Source organism: Rhododendron vialii, chromosome 3a (assembly GCF_030253575.1).
Source record: "Rhododendron vialii isolate Sample 1 chromosome 3a, ASM3025357v1".
NCBI classification, from domain to species: domain Eukaryota; kingdom Viridiplantae; phylum Streptophyta; class Magnoliopsida; order Ericales; family Ericaceae; genus Rhododendron; species Rhododendron vialii.
Window position 1 is genome coordinate 32,740,569 of NC_080559.1, and position 12,338 is coordinate 32,752,906.

Consider the following 12,338-nt stretch of genomic DNA (forward strand, 5'->3'; position numbering starts at 1 on the left):
GCAAACTGTCGACACTGGGACTAAGAGATTCACAAGAGAAACTTTTGCAATTTAGACAAACAAAACTAGGTTATTAGTCGGAAAAGTTCAAGAGTTTAAAGGTTATTTAAAAGTTTATGGTCAAGCTTACGGATGAAATGAATAGCCCTGTAGTTTGTCGGATATATAGAGAGAGGAACAAGAAAGGAATCCCATCTCGGTTTTGTCTCGCACCATCTACTGACTTGCCTTTTCAAGAGGCATTCTGCTTACACAAAAACATCCGTAGAATTGATCTCAATAGTAGACTGTTGCTGGTTCTATATGCATCGAGTTGACTGCGATGCATGAACATCTTCTCTGGAAGAAAGTCTCTTGTTCCCTGCCCCTCCCTTGCGGGACTGTCCTATAGTCTCTTGTTCCCTGCCCCTCCCTTGCGGGACTGTCCTACTATAACGATCCTATCCCAAAGAAGCCCGACTTGAAATAAGGGTCTGTTTGGTCTGCTGCTTCGAGTCAACTATACCAGCCTTACTAACTAGGGCCCCCCACACTTAAACTATAAGAAGTCCAACATTGAGATAGAGGCTGCGTTCGACCTTCACATGAGCTTTCGAGAGCCCGGTCTGGATCTAAAACAGAGAGGATATAGCTATTTTTTACGGTTTGTACCTAGCTCTGTTTGATTCAATTTTGAGAGTTGTTGCCTACGGCTGGTTTTGACAGTTTTGCTCTTTGTTTGGGTTACACTTGCAACAGTGGCAAAAAACAATAGGATGACTTGCCCAAAAAAGAAAACAATATACAATGACATAGAAAACAATAGAATTCTCAACTCTCATGTATTTTTTCAAATTTAGCACATGCCAATTCATTTCTCAGGCTCGAAACCTCTCATATATTCTCAACTCCTTTGGGGCCAACCACAAACATAGAAAACAATTGATCTTTTCTCAGGCTCGAAACCTCTCATGTATTCTTAACTCTTTTGGGGCCAACCACAAACATAGAAAACAATTGATCCTTGAGCATCCACCCACAAACAAAGAATTTTTTCAAATTTAGCACATGCCAATTCATTTCTTAGGCTCGAAACCTTTCACGTATTCTCAAGTCCTTTGGGCAAGCTCATAAGGAGCTTTGTTTCGGCTTAATTGGGCGGCTCATCGCAAGTGGACGGTAAGATTGGACCAAGATTAATCGAGATGCACATAAAGTGACATGCACACTTGAGTTTAGAGGTGGCAAATGGGCGGATCTGGGCGGGTTATGGTTCAAATATGGGCAGGTCAAATAATAAATGTGTTGGAACGGGCTGGGTCAAATATAGGTCAAGTCAAGTCCAACCCGCCCGACCCAATTTTTTTTTTTTTTTTTTTTTCCTTTTTCTCTTTTTCCTTCCCCCTCCCCCTTCCTTCATTTCTGCTGGGAAATGGTTGAAATTAGTAGACAATCTAGGTCGAAAAAATTAGTACCGACCAGACTTCGAAAAAATGCAACGAAAACTGCTAAAAGGGGATAGGTGCTACATTTATATTATTCACAAATTATTTTCTTGTTTTTAGAGGAAATGGATTTTTTAGAACTTGGGAACATCTCCTTTGGAAAAAAAAATGCAAAAATCAAGTTTCAATATACGTCTAAAATTGCAATCTTGTCATTTCATTGAAGAATACGGTCGCATTGAAAATCATTCAGATTTCAAATTACATGTGAATGAAGAAATCTAGAGAGACAAATAATACGTACTGGATGAAGATGTAGTTGGCGACGACGAGGAAGATGGAGAGGATCACGCCCATTGTGAAGCACTTGATCTACTGGTCTAGACTCTAAACTCAAGTTGCTCTTGGTTGATTCACTGTTGAATTTAAGCTAAGTTCCGCTACGGAAATTTTCACATTTGTTCGTTTTGCGACAAACTTTTTACCCTTATTGATTCGTCTTGACGAAAAGAATCGGAAAAGTAATTTTTTTTATTTATACTTTTGCCCTTCCTAAAATATTTGGGTATAAGTCATAATTTTTTACTTTTTTGATTTCTTTCGTCGAAATGAATCAACAGTGGTAAAAAGTTTGTCGCAAAACGAACCAATGCAAAAAAAAATTTGAATAAGGACAAAACGAAATAAATTCAAAAAATATCGTCTTTGTTTGTCTTTTGGTCAATTTTTAATGAAACTATTTTAATGTTTTTTTTTTGATCCGCAAACTATTTTAATGTTTGATCGTAGTTTTTTACATTTTAGATTCATTTCATGATAATTTGTTTTGATGAGTCAAAACAATAATATCCACATAAATCTACTGTAAAACTAATAAACTTTCACATAAAACATTAATTTAGATAATAATCTAATTAAAAAAATTAGCCCCAACCCCCGTAAAAGTAATCACAGAGAAACTTTTCCTTTGCTGGAGATGAAGGCGATCGAGAAAGATACAGTTGAACCTAGGTATCGGGCTTTGGTTCACTCGTGTAGTGAATAGGTCTTTTAATTCTAACCCATATGGAACCCATTTTCAACCCACCTAAACCCATGTAAATATGAGTTTATGTAGGTTCAACCCATATAAACCCATTATACAATATGGGCGGATTAGGTTGGGTTATAAATGAACGCATTTGAACGGATTTAAAATATGGATTGCGATTACCACTTCTACTTGAGTTATTTAAAATGAGTTTGGGCCTTTAACTGCTTATGGCACCACATTGATTTTCTGGTGTGATGGTTCTTCCACTTACCATCCCCATCTAGTCAGTAGACATCAAGTGGGATTGCACTATGACAAATGGATCTGATCTCAGCCATCCAAAGTGGTTGAAAACTGGTATAAAATTTTTTAACCTTTTTATCCGATGATGATTTTGATTGGACTGGATTATGCACTATGGTGTATAACTGCGATTAAATGGGCAATCATATCTCTTTGGAATATATTCACCTTCACACACATACAGAGAGACGTTCACGGGCACCAAACAACAAAACCGAAAAGCATAAAAACTTCCAAACAAAACGTTCCTATGACCCAAACGTGCATTCATGGGAACCTGTCTTGTGGCCTACATTGCATGCTTGTGATTCTCTCTCTCTCTCTCTCTCTCTCTCTCTCTCTACATAAATGTCAGTGGAAGCACCCGTGACCTTTCAGTCCCATGTCATCCTTCTCTAATTCGACATTTTACTTTAGAAAGATTCTCTCGAGTGCTTAATTTGGACAGGACAAAATAGTACACGTAAAACTTTTTGAACAAATTTGAACCATTAATTATATCAATGGACGATCTAGTTTAGAACTGCTCCGTCCAGCCCAAAACTTGGATCGGTGAGAATCCGAATCCTTTAGAAATAAAGAAAAGGAAAAAAAAAGACATCCACTTTTCACCTAAAACGAGCACATAGATGAGGGTATGGTGTTTGCACTTCAGTTCTACACTTGTCAATTATAAAACTTCCCTAAACATCCCTTGAACCATCTTCCCTACTAATTTCTCTTTTGCTTCTTTTATGTACAGAGCGGGACGGTTAGATATTTTGCACAAAACAAACAAAAATTAGAATGCAAATAATGTCAAGTAGGACGCTGCTACTGGTACAGCGGCTGCTGTACAGCAGCCGCGTACAGATCACTTTTGTGCCCATCTCGGGTCCCGCAAAGATGATCGGAGCCACTCATTTTATTCAAAATACTTTGTTTAGGGTCCCCTGTAAAAAATCACCTCAATCCGATATCAGGAAGAGTGTTTACGAATCATCCAACTTTGCTTCAAAATTTAGCCTAAATTTTGAAGCAAAGTTGGATGATTCGTAAACACCTTTTCCGATATCGGATTGAGGTCACAGAGACCCTAAACGAAGTATTTTGAAGAAAATGAGTGGCTCCGATCTTGTTTGTGAGACCCGAGATGGGCACAAAAGTGATCTGTCCGCGGCTGTTGTACAGCAGCCGCTGTACCAGTAGCATTTCTGTGTCAAGTATTAGATATAAGTTGATGCTACACAAGGAACGAAGGAAATAATTGAAACATAAAACGAAATGAGATCACTTAGTTATGGTCTATCCTTCTACAAAAATAACACTGCTCAAAGAAACAACCTACAATAGGAATAGTGGTAGGATTTGATTCGATAACTCAAGTGTCCGGGTCAGTTTACGCGTACATCAGGTAATTCTGGGGATTAATTCCATGGGCGTGGTAGGTAGTTGTGGTTTTGTGTAGCTGTGGGGGTGTTCAGACTTCCGAGTGTCGGCAAGTTCTTGGCTGTTCATCTCCAGGGGAATGCCCCTGCTTAGGTTTGTTTTGTTTTTTTTGAGATAGATCTTACTGACCGGGTGAAAAAAACCCACTTCGTTTTCTTCAAAAAAAAAATTTTACAGTAACATTTACACACGCATTGTATGTGTCCGAGCTTAGTCACATATAATCTTTCAAAATATTATGGGTTTTACTCTCAATCCTCGATCTTGCAAATTTTAGTAATATGAGATATGATTGAAAAACTGTTCAAAAAAGAGATTTGAAAGACGTTTTTCCGCTCTCGCTTGCGAATTATGTGACTTAAATCCACGCTGGTATATACATGTAAACATAGGTATGTATAAGTCTGGGTCCTTGTGATCATTACATAAACCAGCTCCCACTGGACTTCCGGAGTCTAAGAACAACATTCCTTTCTCTCTCTTTCTGGTCTTCCGGAGTCCAAGAACAACATTCCTCTCTCTCTCTCTCTCTCTCTCTCTCTCTCTCTCCTAAAACTCATGTCTTGTTTTAGACACATTTTCTATATTATTCTCACTCTCACTCTCCTCCAAAATGTAACCCTTTCCCTATGCCACACCAAGGGAATAAGACCCAAGAAATCTTCATCAGGAATTCAGCTCCCAACAAACATGACCGAAGTCCAATTCTCAGAAAAGCAATTCCTGAAATGGGTTGATTTCGTTGGGAGCCTAAACCACTCCCTCTTCAAAACTGCAAAGAACAAGCTCGTGGCTTCTTACACAATCACCGTCGATAGAAATCCGGCCACCGGAGATTTCACTACGATTCAAGATGCCATTGATTCTCTCCCTTCTGTTAATCTGGTGAGAATTGTGATCAGGATTCATGCAGGAGTTTACACGTACGTAAGCATAAGTCTTGAGCTCTATATTTTGCTTCTGTTTAGTTCCAAGCGTATGGACATTGTTTTGCAATTTCACTTTAATTCCTGCTGGATAAACTATCCCATTTCGTAAATACTAGACCATAGGGGCCGACCAGTCGGGCATCTAGCACTTAGCAGCCGACTAGGTCTATTTTAATCTAAGCGTTGGACCCTCACCTAGTGCCTAAGCACCGACTAGTACTTGATCGGCCAACTTTTACGACACGGGGCAGAATGTGCGACGTACCATCTGGCTTATTAGGCCAAATAATCCCTTATTATCGATAGATTTGTTATATCAAATGTCCACATCTGTCACTTCTGTCAAGTCATGGACTTGAGAGTTTGTCAATATTGAGGTTGGTTTTTGTGCCTCTGTTTCACCACTTCGGTGTTATGCAAAGGGGGCATTTTTATTTTTCTTTTGGCTAGTGTGTCATGTATGTTAACTTAACAAATAGACCACATAGAACAATTTACAAATAAATTGCGAAATTTTACGCTAAATTGAACTTTCAAAACATTTAAATTTATGATCTGCTCCTTCTCTTTATCTTTTATTGGTGGTTTTGGAGTTATACCAATTGCATCATCGGGTTTTTTCTCGGCAAAAGAAATTTTATTAACTCGTAGTGAAAAATACAACGAGATAAAGGGATGAAAGTGAAAGTAAAGTATGCCCAAAATTATGGCCTCTGCTATGCTAACAATAAAACTTGACAAGATGCCAACTCAAAACACCACCGAAAACACCGATACATGAAAATGCAACTCCAAAACATGAAATTGCATCATCGTTCTATCAAGTCACGGACTCGTGAATTTGTCAAAAATTGAAGTGGTGTAATTTGTCAATATTGGTTTGTCTTTTTTTTCTTCTGAGCATAATTCCCTGTAAAACTGGTAATGTGACAAAAAATGTACCAAGTGGTGAATGAGTCGTCTTTTGTTTCATCTTTCCACATGCTTTCTTTCATTCTTTGTTTGGTGTATTTTTAGTAATTCTCTGTATATCTAAAATGGATTTAATTCGAAAATGTGAATTTTTAATGATAGGGAGAAGGTTAATATCCCTACATTAAAAGCATTTATAACCCTAGAAGGAGCAGGGGCAGAGAAGACAATTATTCAGTGGGGAGACACAGCTCAAACACTTGGCCCAAAGGGGCAGCCCATGGGGACCTTTGGTTCTGCAACTTTTGCCGTGGATTCTCCATATTTCATTGCCAAGAACATCACATTCAAGGTAATCACGGACAGTTTTTCGAGTATCTCGCCTAAAACCAATTGGTGTTAGGGAGGGTTTCAATTAAGGAGGCGTTTCCGCTAAGTTAAAAGTCGTGGACTACTTCTTGTAGTACTTTTTAGTTGTTTCCACTTAACTATAACTTAAAGATTGTATAGTGTAGGAGAAAATGGGAGAGGTCAAAAGGCAGAACGGAGGTGAAAAAAGTTTTAGTACAAGAGAAACAATTTTACTTTAGGGAATTATTTATACATAAAAAAGATAGCGGAAACGGGGAGTCTGTTACGACAGTCAAGTTTTCGATTTTAGCTGAAATAGAAAACCACAATAGGAACAATGCATGTTTTGTTTTTCAGGAAAACATTTCTTGGATTATTATCAAGAGTTGATTTTAAACATGAACCAAACAATGATAGTTTTTCTTTTAAACACAACCAAAATCTCTCTCTCTCTCTCTCTCTCTCTCTCTCTCTCTCTCTCTCTCTCTCTCTCTCTCTCTGAGCTAGACTTGTGTATGCTAAACAGAACACCACACCAGTGCCAGCACCAGGGGCAATAGGGAAACAAGCAGTGGCATTTAGGATGTCAGCAGATACAGCAGCCTTTGTAGGGTGCAGATTCCTTGGGGCACAGGACACACTCTATGATCATACGGGTAGGCATTACTACAAGGATTGCTACATTGAAGGCTCTGTGGACTTCATCTTTGGCAATGGCCTCTCTCTTTTTGAGGTATATACTCTTAACTTATTTACTCCTACTATTTCTCTTATACCTAACCTGATTTTAATTATTTGCACCTCCCCTGCCTTTTTCCTCCTGCACCTTAAGTTATATATTGCCTCTCCATTCACCAAGCTCACATTTGCCCAGTAAAAAGCTACTTATCGGAGCTCGGGTATGGGCTCTCAATTGGGACAAGGGACCGGATCCCGTAGTGCGCCAATACACTACGGGGTCGTAAGGCACCTCATTGTGCCCAATATGCCCAATAAGAATTTCATCATCGTGATCTGAACCGTTCAAATCTATCTGTCTACGTATTAAACTCATCTAATTCTCATTTCTCACATCAAAGATACCGACACGCTGGTTAAACCACAGTCGCATGATGAACAAACTTTGCAATTTCTGAGAAATAATTTTAAGGGGTTTATATAATATAGATATGGTTAATTTTGTATTTTTTCAGGGGTGTCACGTGCATGCAATAGCACAGTTAACAGGGGCTGTAACAGCACAAGGCAGAGGGAGCATATTGGAAGACACAGGGTTCTCGTTTGTTAACTGTAAGGTCACGGGCTCCGGAGCTCTCTACCTTGGTAGAGCATGGGGTCCCTTCTCTAGGGTTGTCTTTGCCTTTACTTATATGGACAACATTATCATGCCTAAAGGCTGGTATAACTGGGGCGACCCTAGTCGCGAAATGTAAGTTCCTCTCTCTCTCTCTCTCTCTTGCACGTAATCCCCTCATTGGATAGTGGGATATGCATATACATAACGTATCTTGTAAAAGGGAAATGATATACCAATTAAAACTCAATTTGCATAAACTAACGTCTTCACGGTGCTTCAAATATTTCGAACCAAAACACCGACTACTTTGTCCAGAACTTCAAAAATATCACCACCACACCATTCTTGATTCGGTTTTTCGCACGACATTTGTGATTAATTTATATAGTTTCCCTTTTCGAAAAAGGCAAGGACATAAACTAACCCACCAAAAAAGGTAAGCCCACTTATGGTGATGGTGCAGGAATAGATAAGATAGCAATAGGGAAGAGCATTACTTCACAATCTGTAGGTCTTAATAGTGGGCAAGGCATGCACTGGACGGTGCCGTCCCCATTCTAATCCACAGCTTGTTTTCTTTTTGTCTTTGTATATATGGGCTTTGGTTATTTTCTTTTTTTTTACCTTATCCAGAGGGGCACTAGCTGCATATCCCCAATCTAGGTAGTTACACTTTATTAACTAAATGACCAACTACCCCACCTCTGGGACAAAATTATTCAATTGTCAAGGTGTCTCAAGAGGAGATTTCTGGTATCAACTACAGAAGTGGTGACTTGGAGCCCTATATCCTCTTAATTATTGTATGTCCGTTCTGCTCGTCCACTCTAATAAAATTATCTTTTTTTTTAATAGTAAAGGGTGTTTGGATCAGCTTACGCACACCTCGACTATTCCCTTCTCCGGTCCAGTCAAAGGCAACCACGCCGGAACTAAGGGATTCACAATAGATTTCTCTCTCGCGGCCTGGTGGGCCAAGTTTTGAACTCAGGATGTCTGGGTTTACAGCTCATCCAGCAACGCACAGTGCATCTAAACAAAAATAAGTCAACTATGTTTGCATGTGCTTTGGTTGCAAAAAGGCTTGTGCATGTACATACACAAGCATAGATATATCTGTCCACTAGATTTGAGATTAGGTTACACTAACATACGTGTGCATTCTACCTTAAGTAAGCCTAGGCTTCTAGTCGGTTGACAGATGTTCTCTTTATAACAGACAGTGTCTGAGTCACCTTACGCGTAACCCGACTAATCCTCGGGGGATCTGTTCAATTGTCCACTAGCGTGGAACCTAAGGCGGACAAGACTAAGTTTTACATGAATTGATTGTGTTAGTCATTTGTGTTTTTGTTTTTGGGGCATGCAGGACTGTTTTCTATGGGCAATACAAGTGCACAGGAGCAGGGGCAGGTTTTGCAGGGAGAGTGTCATGGTCAAGAGAACTCACTGATGAGGAAGCTAAGCCTTTTATTTCACTTGGCTTCATTGATGGCTCTGAATGGATCAAGTTATAATCAACAACAAATTCTCTACCAACATATAACTCCTTTTTACTCAAATTTCTCTTGTAAAACCTACCATCCTCTTCCTTGATTTCCCCCTTCTTCATCGTTTATATCACAAGATTGTGAAGGGCACTTTTGACCGACTGATCTACTTTGATAGGCTCGACTAACCCCTTCTTATAATAAGAATGTATATCCCTATTCCTGTCTGGTCCAGTATGGAATGAACTTGTAATCATGAAATCAACTCCATCATCATATTATAGAAAATAAGTTCATAACCCTGGCCCATTCTCATTTTGGATGGAACAAATCTACTAATTATTCGATTCCGTAAGTGGGATTTTGAACTAAGAAATAGCAATAAGTCTAATGGTACAGCAATTAAGACCCCATAAGCTTAAAAAAAAAAGTATCCTGAACCATTAAAATAATCGAGTTCATTGATATTCCTGGAATAGCATCCTAAGCAATTTTTTTTTTTTTTTTTTTTTTTTTTTTTTTTTTGAATCAGTCAATATTTCATTCAAGCCCGAAGGCGAAGATTACATCGCAACAAAACAGGAGTGCACCAAACTTTTGCAGGGTGTCCTTGGATCCCGGATTAGATAGTTTGGAGCATCCTAAGCAATTGAAATAATTGGGTTCATTGATAATCCTGGAATAGCAGATGCTACATCTCGGATTGTTTAAGCCACTTCTACCAGAGTTGTAGAGACATGTGGTTTGCCCCCCCCCGAGTGAGATTTTCTTTATTTTCAGTTTTCTTCCCTCCTCTCCATGCCTACGCTGTCAACTGCCTCCACCCACCATCTCTCCTTCTACTTTCCACCTCCTCGCCATCCGCCGCCTAAACTCTCTCTAAATCTGCCTCCCGCCGCCTTCCACGGCCTCTTCCTTGCCTCCCGCCCCCATCCACCGCCTCACCTGCCTCTCACCGTTTCTTCTTCTACCTTCCACCGGCTCACCACCGCAGCCCATCATCTTGCCTTCTACTGCCGCCTTCCACCGCCTCCTCCTACCTTCCACCGCCTGTGAGGTTCGCCTTTTGTGCGGAGTGTGGAGGCTCATATCAAATCTGGTTTTCCGGCTATTTTTTTCTTCTTTTTTCGCTTTTGTTTCTATTAGGTTTTTGTCTGTGCCGTGGTATCCAGTGCTCGACGTGGCCGCATGGGCTAGTCGGGTTCGCCAGTGTTTGCCTTCCCACGTCCAGAGCCCACCGTGGCAGCGGGGGGCTCGTCCTGGAGTGGCGTCCAATGCTCGTGACAACGAAGGCTCGGTGGCGTTTGTTAATTGTTATCCTCTCGCGTCATGAGTGGGCAGGCGTTGGCTTTTGCATAACAGGTCTATGTTTTGTTTCAGTTTTAGACTTAAGTTTTGCTGTTTGGAATCCACGGTGCCTTGTGATCTATGCCGGTGCTTAATTTCTATTTCCTTTTCTGGTTCGAATGGTCAAACTCCGTGTGCCGGCTTTGCTTTGGAAGCTTTTCTTTATGTGCGCCTGGATGATAGAGATTAGGTATTCCTACTTTATTGAAATAGAAAGTCTATTGACACAGATTTTTCATACACATATTATGCACAGATTATTATGTGGGGTTCATTATAGGTTTCACACAAATGATCCGAACCGCTCATTAAATGTAAAATATTTTTTCAAGGGTCTCTATCAAAAATTAACTCAATCCGATACCTATAGGCTCTCGATCCAATCATTTAACTTTTCATTATTTTGAAATCTGAATGAAAAGTTAGATGATTGGATCGAGCTTCTATATGTATCGGATTGAGTTGATTTTTTGTGTGGACACTCGAAAAAATATTTTACATTTAATGAACGGCTCGGATTGTTTATGTGGGACCCGTAGTGGGTCCCACATTGAAATCTGTGCACAGAAATCTGTGTGGATAGCACAGCTCTTATTGAAATTGTCTATCCTGTTAGTTTTGGGTTGCGCATCAGTTTTCGTGTCTATGTATTTCAGGTGGATTTCCTAGTAAGTGCCGTTGGACTTTGTGAAATGATATGATTGCAATTCACTTGTAAAAAAAAAATCACAACTAATGGATCTTTTGCACTTCACCTAGATATTTTGATGCGTCACCAAGATTTCAAACTTCAACTAATAGATCTTTTTTTTTTTCTTCAATTGGCACATTAGCACTGCTAACTTAGTGCTTACCGCCATGGTTGAAGCCACAGGGGCCAGGGCTCATAAGTTCATCTGATCATGTAAATTCAACGCAATGGGCCATTTCCGGCCGGTATTTGGGTCCACCGTTGACATACGAGAGAATTGTGAGAAAATGACTGGCCCGTGGCGACAAGGATTCTCCTAAATTTCAAGTTCATTTTTTATAAAATTTATATATTTTAAAATCTACTTGTTGAGATCTATCCAAAAACACCAATATTGAATATAAATCTTTGTGTAGAAAAATTAATTTTTGAGGAGTATGTTATTCGTTTTAATTTTTTTGCATTATATAGTATAAAAAGAAAAAATTTATGCTATGAATAGTGATATTTTAGGATGTACGTGTATATTGTGTATGGGGCATGTCTACTATGAATTGCTAATTGTTAATTTAACATGATTAATTATGAATTTGACTATTAATTGATAATTTTAACTCTGTTAATTAACATTATTAATTGTGAAAAAATACTGTTAATTGTTGAATTAATAGTGTTAATTAACATTGTTAATTGTGGAAAAATACTATTAATTGTTGAATTAACAATTAATTATGAATTAGACAATTAACAATTAAAATAGACAAAAACTTGGATTACAAGCATGGGCTTGAGAGCTTTATATTGAGCTAAATTTTTGCATGATCTCCTAATACTAAAAGAATCTGAAAACAAAAATGAGTGAATTTGATTGATCATCAAAGTAGAATGGTTAGTTAGCATACTCGCGCCGAGAGTGAACAAAATAGTCTCTCTCTTTATTGCAAGATGTCCAAGTAGGAAGCTGCTATTTAGGGAAAAACACAACTTTTATACGAAACAGTGAATATCCGGACTTAGTTTCCCAAAACAAATTCCTCTTTTGTCCTTATTAAAAAAAAACTCGCACTTGTTATTTTTGCGTCAAATTTCTGTGGATTGTTAGTTTATTTTGACGAGAGAAATGAGAATGTAAA

The 12,338-nt window shown here is 38.9% G+C and overlaps 1 protein-coding gene across 1 annotated transcript; it reads left to right on the forward strand.

Annotated features, from left to right (window-relative positions):
- Nucleotides 1-4,608: 4,608 nt before the first annotated feature.
- Nucleotides 4,609-9,466, forward strand: LOC131320114 (probable pectinesterase 53). Its single transcript, XM_058350703.1, has 5 exons — nt 4,609-5,111; nt 6,192-6,381; nt 6,907-7,113; nt 7,574-7,809; nt 9,047-9,466. The coding sequence occupies exons 1-5, from the start codon at nt 4,747-4,749 to the stop codon at nt 9,192-9,194; spliced, it is 1,146 nt and encodes a 381-aa protein (XP_058206686.1). The 5' UTR covers nt 4,609-4,746; the 3' UTR covers nt 9,195-9,466.
- The last annotated feature ends 2,872 nt before the right edge of the window (nt 9,467-12,338 follow it).

Bases quoted from the DNA above. Each gene is read 5' to 3' on its own strand.
- LOC131320114 (XM_058350703.1), top strand. From the start codon at position 4,747: ATGTCTTGTTTTAGACACATTTTCTATATTATTCTCACTCTCACTCTC. The intron at 6,382-6,906 runs GTAATCACGGAC...TATGCTAAACAG, and splicing joins CCAAGAACATCACATTCAAG to AACACCACACCAGTGCCAGC. The intron at 7,810-9,046 runs GTAAGTTCCTCT...TGGGGCATGCAG, and splicing joins GGCGACCCTAGTCGCGAAAT to GACTGTTTTCTATGGGCAAT.